This window comes from Abramis brama, assembly GCF_963993115.1.
Source record: "Abramis brama genome assembly, chromosome: 6".
In the NCBI taxonomy this organism is placed as follows: domain Eukaryota; kingdom Metazoa; phylum Chordata; class Actinopteri; order Cypriniformes; family Leuciscidae; genus Abramis; species Abramis brama.
In genome coordinates this window covers 10,450,585-10,470,135 of record NC_139968.1, presented here as the reverse complement: position 1 = coordinate 10,470,135, position 19,551 = coordinate 10,450,585, and the positions used below count along the sequence as shown (strand labels likewise).

At 37.7% G+C, this 19,551-nt stretch overlaps 1 protein-coding gene across 5 annotated transcripts in view; it reads right to left on the bottom strand.

Annotated features, from left to right (window-relative positions):
* pcbp4 (poly(rC) binding protein 4) overlaps positions 1 to 19,551 on the bottom strand; it is an 83,356-nt gene that overhangs the window by 12,553 nt on the left and 51,252 nt on the right. For 3 of the 5 annotated variants that reach the window (XM_084116308.1, XM_084116304.1, XM_084116306.1), the window contains exons 3-9: positions 19,015 to 19,038; positions 14,790 to 14,822; positions 12,008 to 12,124; positions 6,665 to 6,796; positions 5,738 to 5,866; positions 4,463 to 4,537; positions 790 to 861 (exon numbers count right to left, since the gene is read on the bottom strand). In XM_084116308.1, the coding sequence (XP_083972434.1) occupies positions 790 to 861; positions 4,463 to 4,537; positions 5,738 to 5,866; positions 6,665 to 6,796; positions 12,008 to 12,124; positions 14,790 to 14,822; positions 19,015 to 19,038 (582 nt within the window). The remainder of the gene's footprint in view (positions 1 to 789; positions 862 to 4,462; positions 4,538 to 5,737; positions 5,867 to 6,664; positions 6,797 to 12,007; positions 12,125 to 14,789; positions 14,823 to 19,014; positions 19,039 to 19,551) is intronic. The other 2 variants (XM_084116305.1, XM_084116307.1) reach the window with 1 other exon arrangement.

Here is a 19,551-nt window from a genome sequence, read left to right as displayed (position 1 = left end):
GAAGCTATCAACCGTTCCTGTTAATCTTCATAGTAAAACATGCGCATATACACTGATGATTGTCTGCCTAAAAGACCTCAACATTAAGTTGAGAGATTAACAGTCATTAACACCATCATAGTGTCCTCAACTGAACTTTCCACATTGGCAGAGAATCCTGTAATTGTAAAACATCAAGAATAGATGTTTATTCCTAACAGAAACGTCAGTGATAAACACATCTTAAAGTGTGATATTTGTCTGCCCTGTAATTACACACTTCAAAGCCAAGTTGGAGAGTGAGATGAAAAATCAAGACAATTTAAATTGAGGTCAGTTCCTCACTCAAACTATGGATTATGTATTTTTATGTTTTACATGGCATGGGGGAGGTTTGGACTTATAGTTGTATGGAAAAGAGCTAACTGTTTTGGGGTAAGCAATACAATACAATAGGACCAAAGCCATAGCCTTGGGGGACACCGTTTACCTGATACCTGTAAAGTTTACACAACTTTACAAAGTCAAGTCAAAACACAATGCTCAGCAAAAATCAAGACAATTGCAGTGGGTCGAGGGTAAAGCCATGCCCAAATGGAACGTATCTTAGATCTCATATCTAAAAACAGTAATTGCTGTATAGTCTCGCTCCCTTGCTCAAGTGGGCAGGACACTGGCTGCAACATGCGGCAAGAGGAATGACAGAGGGGAACAGAATTCCCATCTCCATGCAGGGGCGGAAGAGGCAAATAAAGAAAGAATGGGAAGCACAGCTCCCTATATTATCCGTCATGGATAAATAATACTCACTTGTTGCAGATCCAGCCCTCCCTGAGCCACTGAGAAAAGCGGGTGAGACGCAAACTCTGACGTTTCGAAAACCTTAAAAAGGCAAATAGGGGACAGAGACACAAACCAAGGCTTCATTCGCATGTCATTACTCATTAGTCTTACGAATATGCATATTTTGCATGTACATCAGCGGCAATATTGGTGTTACTGCTGTCATTACCAAGCGTGATTTGAATACAGACAGAAAAGGGTTAATAAGGGAAAAAAGATGTTCTCTGATACGAAGCAATGAACATTAATTTCATTATTAGACATTAATCTGGCACTTTTTACGACATACACATAAATATATCAAACAGACGATGTATCATAAGTATGCACGTCAAAGTTTCTACCACTGCGATTAATTACACCATTGGCAAATGACTCCAAAGCACTTTTAATGGTGAGGAATATTCATGAGCCTGATTGATCTTAATGCTACTGTTATTCGTGCATAGGAGTGTTGATAATGAATAGCCGTGTCAACATGAATAAACATAACGGCCTCTCTACTCTCTTCTGGAGACGTGTTAGAGAATTATGTGAAGTGAATAACAGGCAAAACAACAGATTAAAGAGTGAAACAATAGACCTTAGTCCGGGTAGACGGCATACTTCATTTGACAGGGACGAAAACAAGGCTGTGAAGGATGGAAGCACAGTTTGTTCAATGGCCATTCAATTAAATCTGGCAGCCTAGTTAGGAATAGCTAGTAACACTTTATTTTACAGCGTCCTTGTTACACATGTACTATAGTAATAACAGTAGATTATGCATAATTGCTTGCAACTAACCCTAATCCGAACCCTAACCCCATAGTAAGTGCATGTTGTTAACTAATATTTCTCAGAACTTAAATGTATAATTACACTGTAACAATGACACCTTAAAATAAAGTGTAGCCAAATAGTTTTATGAAGGATCTCGTTCAAATTTGGATTTATTCAATCATGAATTCAATTATTTGCACACAAATTAGTTTAACTTGTGTTACACATATGACGTTCTTTGAATAGACGATGAATGTACTTGCATCCCTCAGCCTCACTTTCGTTTGTGTCATATTAAATATGCCGTTCACCCTGAATAAGGTCTATTGAGGTTTTTCGCAATATGTATTAGTATATTAGCTGCAGGTTTAAATTCAAACATGACACATTCATAAGCGTGTAAACTAATAAATGTAACTAAACATCTTTATACATGTTTGCAATACTTACATGACTTCACTCCATGACATTAATAATAGCACACACAACAAGCAAGCTTCAGAAATATTTAATAAACACAGACTGCCCCCCACCAACCCCCTTCATTGATGGACAGACTCGTTTTATTAAAGGAAATAGAGGCAACATTCTGTCAGCTGTGTGGGGCTTTATGAAACTCTACTATATTAAGAATCAAATTAATATAAAGTATTTTCAGTGCACGCAGCATATTTACAGGTGGGTTTTATGTTTTTGGATCTGCTCAATCCCATTAATTATATTTGAGACAATTAGGCCTTGTTTCCACAGGCATCAAAAATCTTTTATTTTTTTATTCTATTTTGTAGACTAGACTACATTCATGCTTGGTAAAATACTGTAATGCAATACTGTAATAAGTTTTATGCCATGGTGAGAAGCCATAATTGACATGCACAGTGACAACTTGCTAATTTCCTCTGTAGAAGAAGTACCTATATTGGCATCATGATGACACCTACGTCATGACTGTCACAATCGCTGTAGCTGTAGCAGACATTGACGACAATGTCTGAACAAATAGATTCCAATTTCATACCTTGCAAAACGTCAGTTTGAAACAAATCAAAAACAAATCAGATTTGTGTGCTGTGAGAACAAGGCCTTGAAAGAATATAGTTTCGCCCCAAAATTAAATTTGACTTGGAATATAGTACACGATTTCTGGACCACTTTTTGTGATTGGTTTGTCATTTTTCAGTCATTCACTTTCAGTACTCTGGAAAAAGAGCTCTGGGATATTCAAAATTTCACCTATTTTCCACAGAAGGAAAAAGTCATGCAGTTATGAAACTACATGAGGGTGAGTAAATTATGAAAAAAAAGTGTTTGGTTTTTTTGAGTGAACTATTCATTTAATGCTTATTAAAGGTGCACTATGAAAGGTTTGCCCAGTTGAAGCTTAAATGGGTCATGAATTAAAAACATCCTGTAAATTTCAATTGAAATTTTAATTGAAACCAAGCTCAGAAAACAACTTATTTCAAATTCACATTAGGACAAAAGACAGCCTCTACAGAATCAAATCAACGCCTACTTCTACATCATCACATATTTGGCCCCGCCCACTGGAGCGTTAGTGACATGAGAAGAGAAGAGTGATACAGGATCACTGGACTAAAAATAATATTACCTTCCAAAGGATCCTAATGCTAGGTTCTAAGTGCTTATTTATTTTCAACTATGTGAATGTCTTTTATTTGTTTGTCCGGTACATTTCACTGTGGATTCTTTGGTAAATCAGTCATAATTTCGGCGCAGGCTTTGCAAACAGACTTTTACTATAAGATACGGACCTGACAATAATGCCACATGTAAATAACCGTGTTCATTTTATTTCCTGATCTATGATCAATGAAATCCGATGTAATTTATGTCAGACGTTTTTTGTCTTAAAATCGTTTAATGCTGTTTATGCATCAGTAAATCAAGCCAGTGACTAAACAGCCAACTTCACACTCTTAGTAGCATGAAAAAATCTGTTATTTAAATTGTGATTAAATTATATACAGAAAGATTATATCATATACCCATCATAATCAACAGCTCTTATTTACATCGTGTTTACACTGTTAGTTATGATGAAAGCATTCGTGAGAGTGCAGAAATCAAGCTGCAATGATGAGGTCACTGCATTCATGCGCTCAACAGTCATGTCTGTCATCGGCTACAAGCTCATCACTTTCATGCCAGGGGAGCAGATCTAAATATAATGCTATAATCAACACTTTTCATGATTCGTTAATCTCGACAGCTGTAATAGTAAAAACATAGTAAAATTTTTTTAAATGCAGATGAGGTCCACATGTAATACTTATTTCAAATGTAAAGATGTTAGCCAGTCACAGCAGTGGGCGTTACATTGAAATCTCACAGCAGACATGCCACTTCAAAATAGAGGGCTGAAATCAGGGTCGAAAATAGCCTTTTATTTCTAAATCTTGACAATTGCACCTCAGGAAACATAAAATAATTTAAAAATGTTGTTCATGACCCCTTTAAAACAGCAAGTTAATCACGGAGAATTGTATAGGTGATCACATTAGTTTGGTTTCAGCTGAGGATATGATGGATTGAGGTTTACCAGGTTACCAGTGGTTACAGGCGCTCAGTTTATCACAGTGAATGTCAAAATTTACATAAATAATACCTCTTGAGTATGTGAGTTTTCCACTGATTGAACTCATTGAAATCAGAGTAAGGCAAGGAGATTGTTTCAAAACAGATTTTTTATGTACTTGCTTAAATTTTGTTCATTTGAATAATAATAATAATAATAATAAAAAAACATCTTTCATAGTGCACCTTTAAATGTTGCGATTTTTATGAGAAGAAAAGTGGGACACTTAGTATTGTTGATGAAAGAACCACATTTTGCCATGTTGATGTGTATTTTTACCTGATTTCCAGCAAGAAGAACTGCACCTGGAGCAGGACTGGGGCGGTACGGAATTGTAGCACCCTTTGGAGGAGACTGCAAACATAAAATAAAGCAATTTGTAACTTTAAATCAGGACTATACAGATTCACCCATAGGTTTCTCTTACCTAAAGCAGAGTCATTTGGTCATATTATCTTAATGACTGGAAATGCTGACACGGTGCACAAATGCAACATGTATCGATCAGCTCTTCATTGGATCACTTAAAAGAATACCATTATCCTCTCACAGGAAGTCATTTGGCCAGATAATTTCAGAATGCTATTAATGCTTGCTCATGATCCTCAGATGGAAAACTTGCAATGCAGAAAATGCAGCCGAACTTTTTTTTTTTTTTTGATGATGCTACTCTACGAGCCTGTTGTTCAAACCCAGATTATAACTTCAAAAAATAATAAAATGCATTTACAAAATGACTCTTAAATCTCTCTTGGCCCTCTGAGACAAGGTGTCATCTGGGCCTGAAGAATATCTTACAACACATCTTACACAAAACAACAACAGATAACTATTGTTAACTAACTATATCTGCTCATACAAAGTAATTTGATTAAAATGCCAAAATACAAGAGGTCAGAATAAGGCCAAACCCTAAGAAAGATAAAATGAAAACCCAATGAAGCACATCCCCCATGCTTGCTCAACCAAACAAGAAGAATCTTTTTAAATATTCATTGGGTTACTTTGCATAATTTGCATCCTGGAGCGGGCAGACAATTGAGGATTCCTAAAATGGGCAGTGTCGCAGTCAACAATCTGGCCCTCATCCGGTCCATTAAAAATTAAACAGAACGACCAGGACGCATGCATTACAATCCACTGGATAAAAACGCTAAAATCTTTTTCTGAACCATTTATGAGCAAAAGAAAACCATTTGAGAGGAAATGCATTTCATGCTGTGGGAGATCTGAGAGAACACATTCAATAATCATTACTGTAATGATTTTTAACGTGCAGTTAGTTAGATCAAGTATCTTTGAAAAAAGTATTTGACAGCTGCAAAAAGCAATAAAAATATCTGTTTAGGCTACAGAAATTTATCGTATCCATTCTTTTCAATGCCACTAAAGCTTCTACTGAAAACCAGTATGCCGTCTTTGAAGTACAAAAGCCTTTGAAGTCTTGTAGATTAAGAATATCACACAATAGTCATCCACAACAGTTTTTCAAGGCCAATGCATGCATTAAAATGTGTTAATAAAGCCAAATGGATTTGCTTGGAGTCAAATTACCTCCAGTATTACAGTGCAGATGAGCTTGACACACTGGATGATGGCATCCTGACTGCCAGATATCGTCACGCCTCTCTCTGTGGAGTTAGGGAGCAGATCTCCTGCCACCTGTACCTGAGCCCCTGTTTTCTGCCACACAACGGAAGAACAGATCATTAGTACACTGTTTTACATAGGTCAGGTGTCAAATCTTGCTCCTGAAGAGCCAGTTTCATGCAGAGTTTGGCTCCCACACAACTGTCTGAAAGTTTCGAGTAATCCTTAAGACCTTGATGAGCATGTTTAAGTTCAGGCGTCTTTATTTAGGGTTGGTGATCCACCAAGAGCAGGATTGGCTCCTGCACGAAAGCTCAACCCAAAGTTTTGCTGACCTTTAAAGATGGTGCGAAAAGCAAATACTTGTCTTATCATTTCGTCTGCGTCCATTGCAAATCACGTCGTATTTACTTCATTTTTGGCATAATCTTTTCCGGGCCAGTACATCTACCTTTGGTTGTTTTGCCAAGTTTATAGTGTAAAAGAAGATATCGGATATGGGTCACTTTTAAAAGAAGATGTAAGATGTAAAACTGTTTACCTGGTGCTGCTAACTTGAAAGCCTCCAACCAAATAACCAACCAAACATACCCCGTTTTAAAATTTACTCTATTGCTTTGATTATTTGAACGCACTTGATATTCCCCTAACTCAAACAACCTTCCCATTGCCCACACCCTCCTTCAACTGCATTACAGAACACTCCAAATTTAGCGTGACAGACCATTCACCATTACCTCATACCATCCTGACAGCCCAGAGACCATAAATGTAAAATAAATGGGCTTTTACTGGCATCCAAACCCATGAAATATGCAACAGCGCAAGTAGTCCTAACATGGACGTCATGGGGAAGAGAAAAGAAAGATAGGGATATGGAAAAGCACTCACCTCTCGGATCTCTTTGATTTTGGAGCCGCCCTTGCCGATGAGGGAACCGCACTGACTGGCCGGGATGACCAGCCGCAGCGTAACTGGAGGCTTACTAGTGACTGTGCCATTCGCCACAAGAGCAGCCAAGTCCTTGAGGGCCAAACATAGAATGGATGACGTGTTAACTGAAAGTTGTGGTGTGACTTGTAAAGGATCTTTCAAAAGAGCAAATGTTATTCAGGGTGGTTTGAAACCAGGATAAAGATCTGGTTGGGTAACTAGAACGTTTCAGGTTTAAACCTGCAAGCAGTGATCCATAATCTATCACCATTATTCCCCTTTGAACAAGAGATTGAACCCCAGGTTACTCCCTGAGGGAACTGGCCATTTGATATGCTTCTTCTACCAAGACTGCTGCTACTGGCTTAACCTGGATTTCCCAGATGGGATCAAACAAAGGTGCAATATATGCAATATAGTATGTTTGCTGAGCTATCGAAATTGGAGTTGAGAGTTGTGACATTTCACTATCTAAAATGTTGTCTCATTATCTTATTTATTAGAACCACTGGGCAGACCAGCAGAAGAAAAAAAAATCCTTAGTATTGAGCCTGGCATTCTTCAACAAGATTCGAGGTACACCATGAGTTAATCTGGTGATTCCCATTTGAATGATGTCCTCATAATTCACAAGGATCGTTAACGTACATTCTTTGTTCCCAGGTTTGAAAATGCCATTGTGCACCACTGACCCTTCATGGCTTTTGATTGCAATCTGATGAAACGTTCTTTACCAAAGCCACTTTAATCAATTTCTCTATTCAGAGTTTGCAGATCGATGTCCCCGCTAACAACAGGTTATAGCCGACTGCACCGCCATCGAAGACACCCATTGATTTTTATGACCGAATTAAATGATATTTACCCACCTGTCATCCCCACTTGTCTCTATCAAGGTGTGACTTGTATTTGCAAGGTGGGATACATTAAAAAAAACGTCAATAAGTTTTCTGAATGTCTGCATAAGACAAGTTGTATGAACCAATTTTATGATACTTTTATGGTCCATTTTTATTGTTATTTGGTCCCTTTCAGAGCTTTACATGTGGTCACATAATCATTCAATTAAAAAACAGCTGCATAAAGATATAAATGACATGAAAACCTTCATTTAACTCAACAATCTGAATGCCAAAATTCATTTTAGCTGATCTATCCCTTTAAGCAGAGGAGGACAACTTGTGTTCCACTCTTATATTCCTGGCACTACAGGAAATCAGCTTCAACGTCCATTATTCAGCCAGTGCAGATTCAGAGGCTTTCTCTTTAATTAAACCAGGTAATAAATATCAGCCTGAATCGTGGCCCACCACTGCTGCAATCAATTAGGAGGAAGCAGGAATCTTGCAGAGTTTGAAATGTAAATAGCGTGTGGCGTGTGCTGTCTCTCTGCCCATCAACCCAGACCTCACCTACGTGAGCAGAATGAATACGCCTCGAGTGGCGTCTCGGAAAGTAGAGCTAGCGAGTCTTTTTTCTTCTCTGTTTAGTGTTTCCATCAGCGCTAGGGGTTTGAAGACGCTGTTGTTGTGCTCTTTCAACGTCTCGCCCTGAAACCTCCAGAGAACGAAGGGGAGGTGGAAAAAAGAAAACCGTGCATCTTTTCTTGCTGGAGTTTCAGGGGGAAAATAAGAGAAGGAATATCCAAATTATATTCTCCATTTCTATCTTGTCCTTCTTTGTGGCTTTCTGTAGTCTTTTCTCTGCAGAACTAGTAGAGATATTAATATGCCCCAGTCTTAATAACGGTGACTAAATCCCCAGATTCATTCTTAATGTTGGGGGTCACACAAACCACAAACCGGTCATACCTCTCGTCTCATTTAACAACCCTCCATAATAAAATATCAATTTAGATATTACACTCAGCAGATTTACTCTGTCTTATTTGCATATTATATGTTGAGTAAGCAGGTCCTGGCCCTGAATTTATGACAATTTACAGTATAAGGGCTCTTGATCTGATGCAACTAAGAAGCTGTTTTAAAGCTGCAATCTAAAGCATATGCAGCAACAACAACTCAGGGTTGAAAAGGTGAACCTGATAGTACAACATGTAACTGGATCAGATTTGAGTGACAAGTTTACAGTTTATGTCAAGTTAAGGCTTGCAACCAGGGTTAGGAGCTTCTACATCAGAGTTATTCACCTATCATTTCCCTCTGATTTTAGGGATAAGTTATAGGTAGGCTTAGGTTTAGAGGTAGGGATAGGGTTAGGACTAAATTTTCAGACAAGAATGTTGTTCCAGGATCAACACAATATGTTGAACCAGGAACATGTCTTACTTAGCAAAATCGCTGTGACGCAGAACCTGATTTCACCAAGTGCACTTAGATCAACATAATTTTTGATCCTGGAATAATATTTCAATCAACCAATCAGATTTGAGGGACAATTTTACAGTTTATGTCAAGTTTAGGCTTACAACCAGGGTTAGGTGCTTCTACATCAGTGTTATTCACCTACCATTTCCCTCTGATTTTAGGGATAACTTATAGGTAGGGTTAGGTTAAGGCAGGGGTGCCCAATCCTGCTCCTGCCGATCGACTGTCCTGCACAGTTCATCTCCAACCCTAATCAAACACACCTGAAGCAACCAATTAACGTCTTCAGGATCACTTGAAAATTAAAGACAGGTGTGTTTGATTAGGGTTGGAGATGAACTGTGCAGGACAGTCGATCGGCAGGAGCAGGATTGGGCACCCCTGGGTTAAGGGGTAGGGGTAGGGGTAGGGGTAGGGGTAGGGGTAGGGGTAGGGATAGGGATAGGGATAGGACTAAATTTTCAGACAAGAATGTTGTTCCAGGATCAAAAAATATGTGGACCCAGGAACATGTCTTACTTGGCAAAATCACAGTGACTGGGTTAAAAGCATGCAAAAAAACAACAGCAGCAATTTGACTTTCAGATAATATAATGTGCAAACATTTCTGCACAAAAGAACCTTGTGCAAGTATTATTGAATGGAATCTAGTATCTCATTACATTTTTAGATAACACTTTTTTTTTTTCAAGTCTAGACTTTCACAGTCTTCTCCCAGCTGTCTATTCTATCGTATATAATCCAAAACTCTGTGAGACGTGGCTTTTAGATGTCATCCGTGTTCTCAGCTGACTGCAAGAGCAGCGAAAAACATTCCGGATCAAAGCCGGGCCAGACCTCAATAGAGCTTCTTGTAAAATTCTACCAGTAATGCACATGATATTCTCAGCATAAACGAACCCCGCCGTCACCTTAGGGGTTTCTATGGTGACTCTTCACATGGACTTGCGCGGCGGACAGGGAGATTCCTAACAGATGTTTAATGAATGGCTCCATGCCTTCTATGAAAGGATATCAAATACATAATGGATTTAGCAGGAGTGAGAAGATTCATTATTACTTGGTGGGTGTAGAGCTGACTTGCTTCAGGCAGACAGACACACCTCATTGACTGCCAGTTATATAACTCTATTGATGCTATTAATACATATATGAATGTGTGATGCATCTATATGTGTTTCTATAAATGACTGTGTTTTTAGGTTTGCATTTACCTTTAATCCCCTACTGCATGGTGTGGCTATATGGCAACATACTCTTTGTGTTCATTTCCTTGCCACTGTCTCGTCAAATATTTTTTTCTATAGGTCTATCATAATCCGTGCGGTAAATTGACTTTTTAATTTTACAATTTCCTCCAAATTTACTTAAAGCTTAACTCTTTCCCCACCAGTGTTTACTAAAATAGTTGCCAGTCAGAGGCAGCATTTTTGATCATATTCACAAAGTTGTCATGGTCCACAGAATATTACACTCAGTATATCAAAAGAAAGAAGAGTCTCTGCTATATTCTAGCTTCATTCATTCTTTTTTTTATCAACACTTGGGTTTGAAATTTTTTTCGGTAAATTTAGGCAGTTTTGATTTCTACGCTGTTGAATGTTTGATATATGAATGTCCGAAATCCTCCATACCCTTAAATGGGGCACTATTTGAGGGGACGGCCATTTCTAGTGGTGTCCAAAACCATAGTGGACGTTATCGAGTGCACTCATTCAATCCAACAATGCACTGCAATAACGTGTGTACAACCAATGCATTCTCAACAGCTAGAGAATACCCATAATGCACTGTGACGGTAGCTCCGAATGAATTCCCACGTCTGACCAGAAGATGGCGCTGCAGCTGAATCATCCATCCATTCATTTTTGCAAACTATACAGCGTAATAGCATACAGGTATAGATTATTTAATAATTTAATAAGCTAGTTTCCATGACAGAGTTCAAGATAAATCTTTTCATTACTACTGGAGCTGCCAGTTTGCTAAGTTTCAAATGATTATTAAACAGCAAGCACAAACTATGCAAACACCGGCACACTCAGTGTCCGGATTCACTCACTCGTTTTCATTCACTCCTTCAAGTGGACTATATTAGTTGAGTGAATGAGGGTATAGGGGGCAATTTCGAACACACCACTGGTTTATGACGATCTTTTTCTTCGCTTTGTTTTTGGATCCGGAGATTATGTATGCTATTAAGATTTGTAATAGCGCCCCCTACCGTATAACAGTGAAAACATAGACTGCCCGAAAAACTTGCCAATGGCGGGGAAAGGGTTAAGACTGCCATTGCTCGGAAAAACAGATCCCGCCCCCAAACTCATACCACTGGTTCAGTTAATGTTGCCGTCAGGCAAGAAAGTATTTGAAGTATATGACACACATCAGCTTCAAATGTTTTTTTTAGTCCCATCACATTCTAGGACGTCTAGCATTTTTCAGAGAGCTGTATGTCTCTGTTCAGTAAACGTTCACTGGCATCACCAAGGGAACGTAATGTGTAGGGGTTCAAATAACATTTCTGAGGCTATCGTAGAACAGATAGGCACCCTACTGCTATGGGACCGACTGATGATATAAGAAAACTACCCACAACTGTTTCATCCAGCTGCTCTTACAAACCATCACTCAAAATTGCTATAGTTCAAATATTTCAAAGGAGTTAATCCTGACAGCTTTATTGCTGCAAATATTTTTAGCGGAAGTCGGATATTTGCAGAGACTGCTGGCAAAGTAATTATACATTGGGATTAACATCCATTTTTTAAAAATAATTTGTTATAATGTTATTAAAAAAGATACACAATAAGATAAGAATAAGTACATGTTTTAACGAAGCAAATACATTTTTTCATGGGAATACAATACATTTTTTCTTTAATGTTGGCACATTAACATGCATGTTTATGTCATGTTTTATGGCTATTGCTCTGCATGATTGTATATGCAAGAGCAGTTTTGTTGTACTGACCTCTTCCAGTTTGATTGTGATCATAGTGAAGGCTCTAAACACACATTCTGTGGCGCCCGTGATGGTGATGATTCTCTCTGGGCACGAGCCTTCTGAGATGTTGATACGTGCACTGCTCTGTATGGATGGAATAATAAAAGCACATAAATGAATGGGGTGTACACTGAAAAAAAAGAATAGTGTAGAAATTTTCTACTCAGAAATTGCTAGAAATTTCACAAATAATTAGTAACACATTGAATTAAGCATACAATTAGTATAAAAAGTATAAAGACCGATAGAATTTTCTTGTAAAACGTACTCCCCAATGATCTCTGTTTTACTTACAACTTCGAAAAATCATCATCATAATAAGAGAAAACTAAACATTATGCTTTTCCTCTCAACTCATTCTCTAAAGCATAGTTTTGCTCAAATACATACAGTAGGTGAAGCAGTGGCCTTGCATTTTTGTCCTCTAAAATATAATATGCTGAAAGTGTGTGTGTGTGTGTGTGTTTAAAGTGGGCCTTTCGAAATATGTGCCTTAGAAACTTTTTTTTTTTGCATTTTCTGCATTTTTCAGCACATAAAATATTAACAAAAATGTATTTTCTTTCTACATCAGGTGGGATGCCCGCATTACTTGAACCACCAACTGTTATTTTACACTGCAAGTTGGGAAAAACACCTTAATCCATAATGAAGGTGCACTAGGCAACGCAACAAGAAATTTAGTTTTAGTTTCGGTATTCAACCTTGCGAAAAAATAATAAACCACAGCACATTCCTATCCAGACAAGATTAGATTTCTCAGAGGATGCTCGAGAAAATAGCAGGCAATTTGTTCAGTTTTTGTGTGAGAAAAACACAGGCGTGTTCGATTTGGATGGGATTAAACTGAAAGTACGTCTATGAAACACAAATTTACCTGACCTCCTCAGGGAAACTAGTTCTGCCCACATAGGCCTTCTGTTAGGTGTGCATATCGCATGTGTTCTGTCCAAATGTGTGGATCTCCAGCAGAGATCTGGACTGGGCTGAGTGATTCATTTTCCTGCAGAGCTTTGACTCTCAGCTTCACTTAAACTGATCTCTCTATCAATCATGCACAAATGCATGCATATGCAACTATTTATCGGCGGTATAATTTACATATTTAATGCAATTTATGTATATATATATATATTTATCAAGTGTATAGACATTTATATCTTTACTAAATTTATGCAGTATTTAGTGTAGTTATAATAAAACATTTTTTTTTATCATTTAACAGTATATAATGCAATTGACGTCTATGGATTTAAGCCAGATGAGAGCTGTGCATGAGCCCAAGTTCATTTGTGTAGCGCATTTCCCACATGACAGCAGTTTTTGTTTCACTTTAAATAAATTTGTTTAGGCTTGACATTTATAATAATTATTGTTTCACTAGAATTTATGTTTGTTTTATACTTCATTTTTCATTCCTGCTCTGTTCTGAATACCGTTACATTAAAAGGATTTGTTAGCCAGGGGACCTAAAACAAATGTTTATTGTTAATTGTAAATGTTTCACTTTATTTACCGGTAATTTTTGCTTTTATTTCTGAATGTAATAATAAACTGTGATTTATTCAACAATGCAATTTTGACCTGCTGTGACTTAAAATATAGTTCAGGTATGACTTATTTTCAAGAAAATATTTTAGTAATATAATGTTGGGCTGTTTGTGGTTTGAACTTTGCAGACAAAAAGTATATATATATATATATATATTAATAGAAGTAATTTACCTAAAAAAAATTAAGTTTTGTCATATTTTACTCACCCTCATGTCATTCTAAACCTGTTTCTTCAGAATATTTGGATTATAGTGCACTTTTCATGTGCTTTTTGTGCTTGCTAGCTTTAAAGTATGGTAACTATATGTTTTTGTTGTATGGAATACAGAAGTGTGAACATTCTTCAAAATGTCTCCTTTTGCATTCCATAGAAGAAAGAAAATCATTTGGAATCGGTGTGACATGGGGCAAGTACATGATGACGGACTTTATTTTCAGGAAGAGCTATTCCTTTTCCTAGTTATAGCACTGAACAGCAGAGAAATACATTCAATTGCAATATCTTCTGTTTATGACATCTATCGGTCCCAGGATTGACCCCTGTGGTGTCCCAACTAATGCAATAGAAAATGGCTCATGTTGCAGGCTTGCGTTCACAATTTCCACCCTCAAACCATTAATTAGGTCTAAGAAAACAGTCTTTTTGTCATTTTATGTTGTAAGGAAGCAAAAACCTTTAGGTAAGGGTGCAAGCGAGTTAGAGAATAAAAGACGATGTGTGCTTTTGTTAGCTCATGAAGAATTTCTACTGATCATCAGTGTCAGAAAAAAAAAAAGTATATTCTCCAAGGGACAAGCTCACCCACGCCTTGGTTTTTCTCCCTGGTAACCCACTTCAATCTTTATCCGGAAGCTATTGTTATTAGCAGCTACCTTGAAAATACCAACGCATTCATATCAAACTAATGAATTAGTGTTCGCAGCGTGTGCGCTGTCATGCGCCCTTGAGATGAAAGGCTTCATTTAAATATTCATGTCTTCTGCAGTCTTTCAGCTTTAATGTGGCGGACATCAACTGTTTTGAGGACGTATGTGTGAAAAAAGGGCGTTTCGGTGTCTTTTTTCCAGCATGAAACCACATTTATGTTTAGAATTCCATGTGGCGCTAGCTTCAAACGAACGCCGTATGTTCTGCATGCATGATGCATGCTGGGAAGCTGAGAAAGACAACGTCTATGAGTAGCATGTGGCTTACCTCCTCTCGTATCCTTTTCACCGTCTCTCCTTTCTGTAGGGGGAGAAAAAAGAAGATCATAAAGCACTCATTGCCTTTCTCTCATGTTTGTTTGTGTGATATGTTGCTTCCCCAGAGTGACTGTCTTTCACAATGGCTTACAGTGGAGGATAAAGTGAGTTTGACTAGTTGAACAGATAGCTGAAATTAATATAAATTCTGCTTCGCTACACAGCAATATGGCATCTGCATGCATAGGCCTCAGGGGAACAGGTTTTCCAATCGAAGACTCTGCAATTGGACTGACTAGGGAATCAATAGTCCATGAATCACTTAGATAGCCTCAGATAGTGTCTCGCTATCTCAGACACAGAAGCTAACGTGTGCGGCATAGTCATGACTGCAGATCCGAAGATCTGCTTTAACACGCTTGACTGGCGTTTCATTGTCTTTAGATGGGCTAAAAGGATGATTGGATATGTCATAACAGAGGTGAAGTGGGACTTGGGTGGTTTTAATTTATCAAGGAAATTGAAATTTCACATGAGATGTTTTCGAGACCACCCATCTTATAAATCTACCCTTAATGCCAATAAAAATGTCATGCCACAAAGTTCTTTAAAACGGCTGACACCATATTTAATTTGATTTGAACAAAAACAAGGCGGTGGAAGAACACAAGTACAGTTTGTTACAATATGTCGTACAGTTGCGTACTTGTGCGTTGATCATTTGGCCAATGAAACTTAAATAACAAAATGAATGACTTTTTTTTATTTATTTTTTTAGTTTTTGGTATTCATCAATGTAGGGTTGTTATAGTTAACCAAAACTAAAACCATATAAAAATATGAATTAAATGAATTAAATGTTATCTAAAATAAAATATTTATAATAATATTTAGACTTATTTAATTTGTCATTTTCATTTAGTTTACCTTGATGTACTAAAATAACTAAAAAATAACTTTATGTACATACAAAAAAAAAAAAATATAAAGGACAAACACAACATAAAATAACTAAAACTTTAACAAAAATGTAAATGAAAAATATAAGAGAAAAAACTCATTCAAAATATTCATATAAACTATAATAGTATCTCAATGATACTAAAATCTACCTTTAAGTTTTTCATAATTTTGTACATAAAATGTATTTTTGTCAACAAAATTTAGAATTTTAGACATTTTCGTCAGAATGCTAAATCTATGATTACAACAAATATGTTTCCATGCATAACGTTAATTTTTTATTTTTTTATTTCAATTCATTGCAACAATTTATGCAAGAATGATTTACGAATAAAGAAGCTAAACAAGGCTGCGGAAGATGCCTTGCGTTTCATGAATGACGCCAACTGAACGACTACATCCGTTACTCTTTTTTAATCATGTCATATAAAACATCGTCAACTGTGGCCGAGCTCTATTTCTCCTTATAATACAATTAACTTTCATTTCTTTCTCCTGAAGACGCATTACGAATAGTAATCGACTCTAGATAGCCCTCCCCCATGAATATCTCCAATGAAGATTTGTGATGGAGAACCACCGGTTAACGGCACAGATTTAGTCTAGGACTGTATTTAATCTATGTCCGGGAAACCAAGCCTTGGTTTATTGATTTCACAGAGAGGAGATTTACACCACAGGCTTTCATTCATTTACTATGCTTCAGAGAAAAAACAAGAGAGGGAAAAAGAAGACAACAGAGGATGTCTAAGTCATCGTTTAGCTGATCTTATACTGGAACGTGATTAAGCATTACATGATCATCATTCCACAAATGTCACCCAAAAGCTTTGGGACAGCTGCATATTAATTCAACCCACGATGAGAGACGTACCATTTAAATTAGCCCAATGAAACGACTAACTGTGGCATAAATTAATGCATCAAACAGATGAGGGCTTTTTAACTTTTTCTTTTTGATACAGCAATGTTACACTTTGATTTAGGAAATTTGCCAGCACTGGGAACTACTGCCAGAAAGATACTCTACACAAGTATTTAAATGCAGACACAAATGCCTGGCCAACGAACAGAAACAGCGCATAACCTCGATACTCAAGGGGTGATAGAGTTATCAATGTGTTATGACTCAGCTAGCTAGATATAAACATGGTTTATTTTTGTCAACAGATTAAATTATTGCTCTGCCATGATAGCAGTTGGTCTGAAAAAACAAACAAACTGGATGTAGTAGAATATAATTTAAGAGCTAACGACAACTATAGCGCCCCTAGTGGCAATGCTGAAAATGAAACGCACGTGATGAGCGTTTAATGAGCTAACTACATTTTTTGCTTCGCTGCTGTGGTGAGCAGGACGAGGCCGGTGGCGTGATTAATGATGAGCGACACCTGCGCGACGCACCGGTCTCGTATCTCTCACGGAGGAGCGGAAGCATAAAAGGACTAGCGACGGCAGTGAAGGACGAGAGAGGCCAGGCCTGGATTTTACGTTGTGTTTTGTTTATGTTTTATTATGTGGCAGCAGTCGTCCGTGAGGGTCTTCTGCCTTTACTTTCGTTTTGTATTTGTTTGATTTCGTTATTAAAAGTCTGTTGAATGTTCGCCAGTTCCCGCCTCTTTCTTCCCACAACAACATACTGCGTTACAGCTGCAAGTGTCAGAACACAATATAAAATATAGTTTGTGTAGCAAGGAATGTTTACTTGCAACTTGTAACTCGTTACTGTTCGAAATGCTGGCAATTTCGTATAAATTCGTGCAATCTCATTTGTACATTTTCGTACAATCTGGTTACGCCCCCCTTATGGTTACATAGGTTTAGGAGTGGACCTTCATACTTAGGTGTTTTGCTTTGCCATGATAGTAATTGATCTGAAATCAAAAAGAATATAAATTAAGCGAACTACAACTATAGCACCCCCTGTGGCAATGCTGAAAATGAAATATACACGATAAGTTACACAAACTCGATGTTTTTGGTTCACTGCGATTCCAAAAGTGTCCGAATGAAATATGTATCAAGGAACATTTACTCAAGCAGCCAATAGAGTTATCAACATGTTATGATTCAGTTAGCCATCTATAAACATGTTGACGGATTAGCTAACTTTAGCAAACTTGCTCAGCCAGATTGTCTTTAAACTGTTGTTCTGGCATAATAGTAGTTGATCTGAAATTGAAAACCGACTGTAGTAGAAAATATTTTACGCTAACAACAACTAAAGAACCCCTTGTGGCAACGCTAAAAATTAAACACATAAAGTTTGTCTAACAAGGAACGTTTACTCAAGGGCGATTGAGTTATCAAGAATGAAACGCACAGGTTGAGCTACTGCCTTCCCAAAAGTGTCAGAACACAATATGCAATCGAATTTGCGTGGCAAGGACATTTCCATTCACATATTTGCGTTAGAATATGTTCAGGCTCTACTTGTTGCAGCTAGGCTCTATTTTATCGATCGATCAGATCCCTACAACAGAAAGTGCAGCCAAGCTTGGATGTTTGGATGTTGTGATCTGAAGATTCCATGTTTAGGACATCGCAACATACTTTGTTTACTTTTCGATTATTTTTGTGCTAGACAGCAGAGTGCACTGTGTTTTCGAGAAGACGTATTTGCAGCAGCGGAGACCCCTGTGGAGCTCAGAGCGGGTCTGTGTCCTTCTGACTGGCTCTGGTCCTGAGGCCAAGCTCTGGCAAAGGCCTAGAGACCTATTAGCAGGCCAGTTCTGAAGAGAGCTTTGTATCGCAAGAGATTAATTTAGAGCCAAATAAATGCCAACAACTGTGTGTATTTGTGTTTTGTAGCTCCAGGACCTAGAGTTGGCCGAAATAGGGAAACAAAAATCCCACAAAAATCATCTCATCAGTAGCTGACACACTGTTTACTAATCATTGTGACATCTACATTGGGCCTCTCCAAGAGATTGTGCCATGTTTAGACAATTGCACTCGCTTTGGGGATAAACAGAGCTAGATGCAGAATTTAACAATGCAATATATCCAGATCATTAATACATATGATTTACGACTAGTCGCATTTAACAATCCATTTGCTAGGAAACATCAACTCTTGTAGTGATACACTCTGTGGGTTTCTAATCTGCGGTTTTTGGATTGTAACCTAAAGGTTTGTGAGAAAGATGGCAAGAACAATCTAATACAGAGGAAAAAAAAGCAAACCAAATAGTGACATAAAATCTCAAGACGCATCCACGAAATCTAGTAAGTCAACAGCAGGGACAACGGGAACAAAAAGAATCGCTCACCTTGCCTATGATGCTGCCGACCTCCTGTGAAAAGAGAAGCAAAGCAAATGTCAGCTTATTGATTAGCGAGCTCACTCCCCGCTCATCTGTCTGTGGGTTTTGATGAGGTAGGCTGGGTCTGGAGTATCTGTGCACTCGGGATCACATGGAACCATATTAGATCAGGGTCCATCTCAGGTTTAAAGTCAGCACAAGATGGTGTTGATAACCCATTTGATTAATGTTACCAAAAAGTGCGATATCTATGAACAAATCTAACAGGTACGAATTGGATTGTGAAAGTTGTCACCGTAGTGATGCACTGATTAACTGTTCAGAATTTGTATTGATTTCATGTTGACTTTAGTCAAAGGGTTAGTTCACCCAAAACTATAAATGCTGTCATTAATTACTCACCTCCATGTCTTTCCAAGACTTTCGTTCATCTTCGGAACACAAATGAAGATCTTTCTGATGAAATCTGAGAGCTTTACGTCCCTCCATTGACAGTCTACGCAACTACCACTTTTAAGACCCAGAGAGGTAGTAAAGACATCA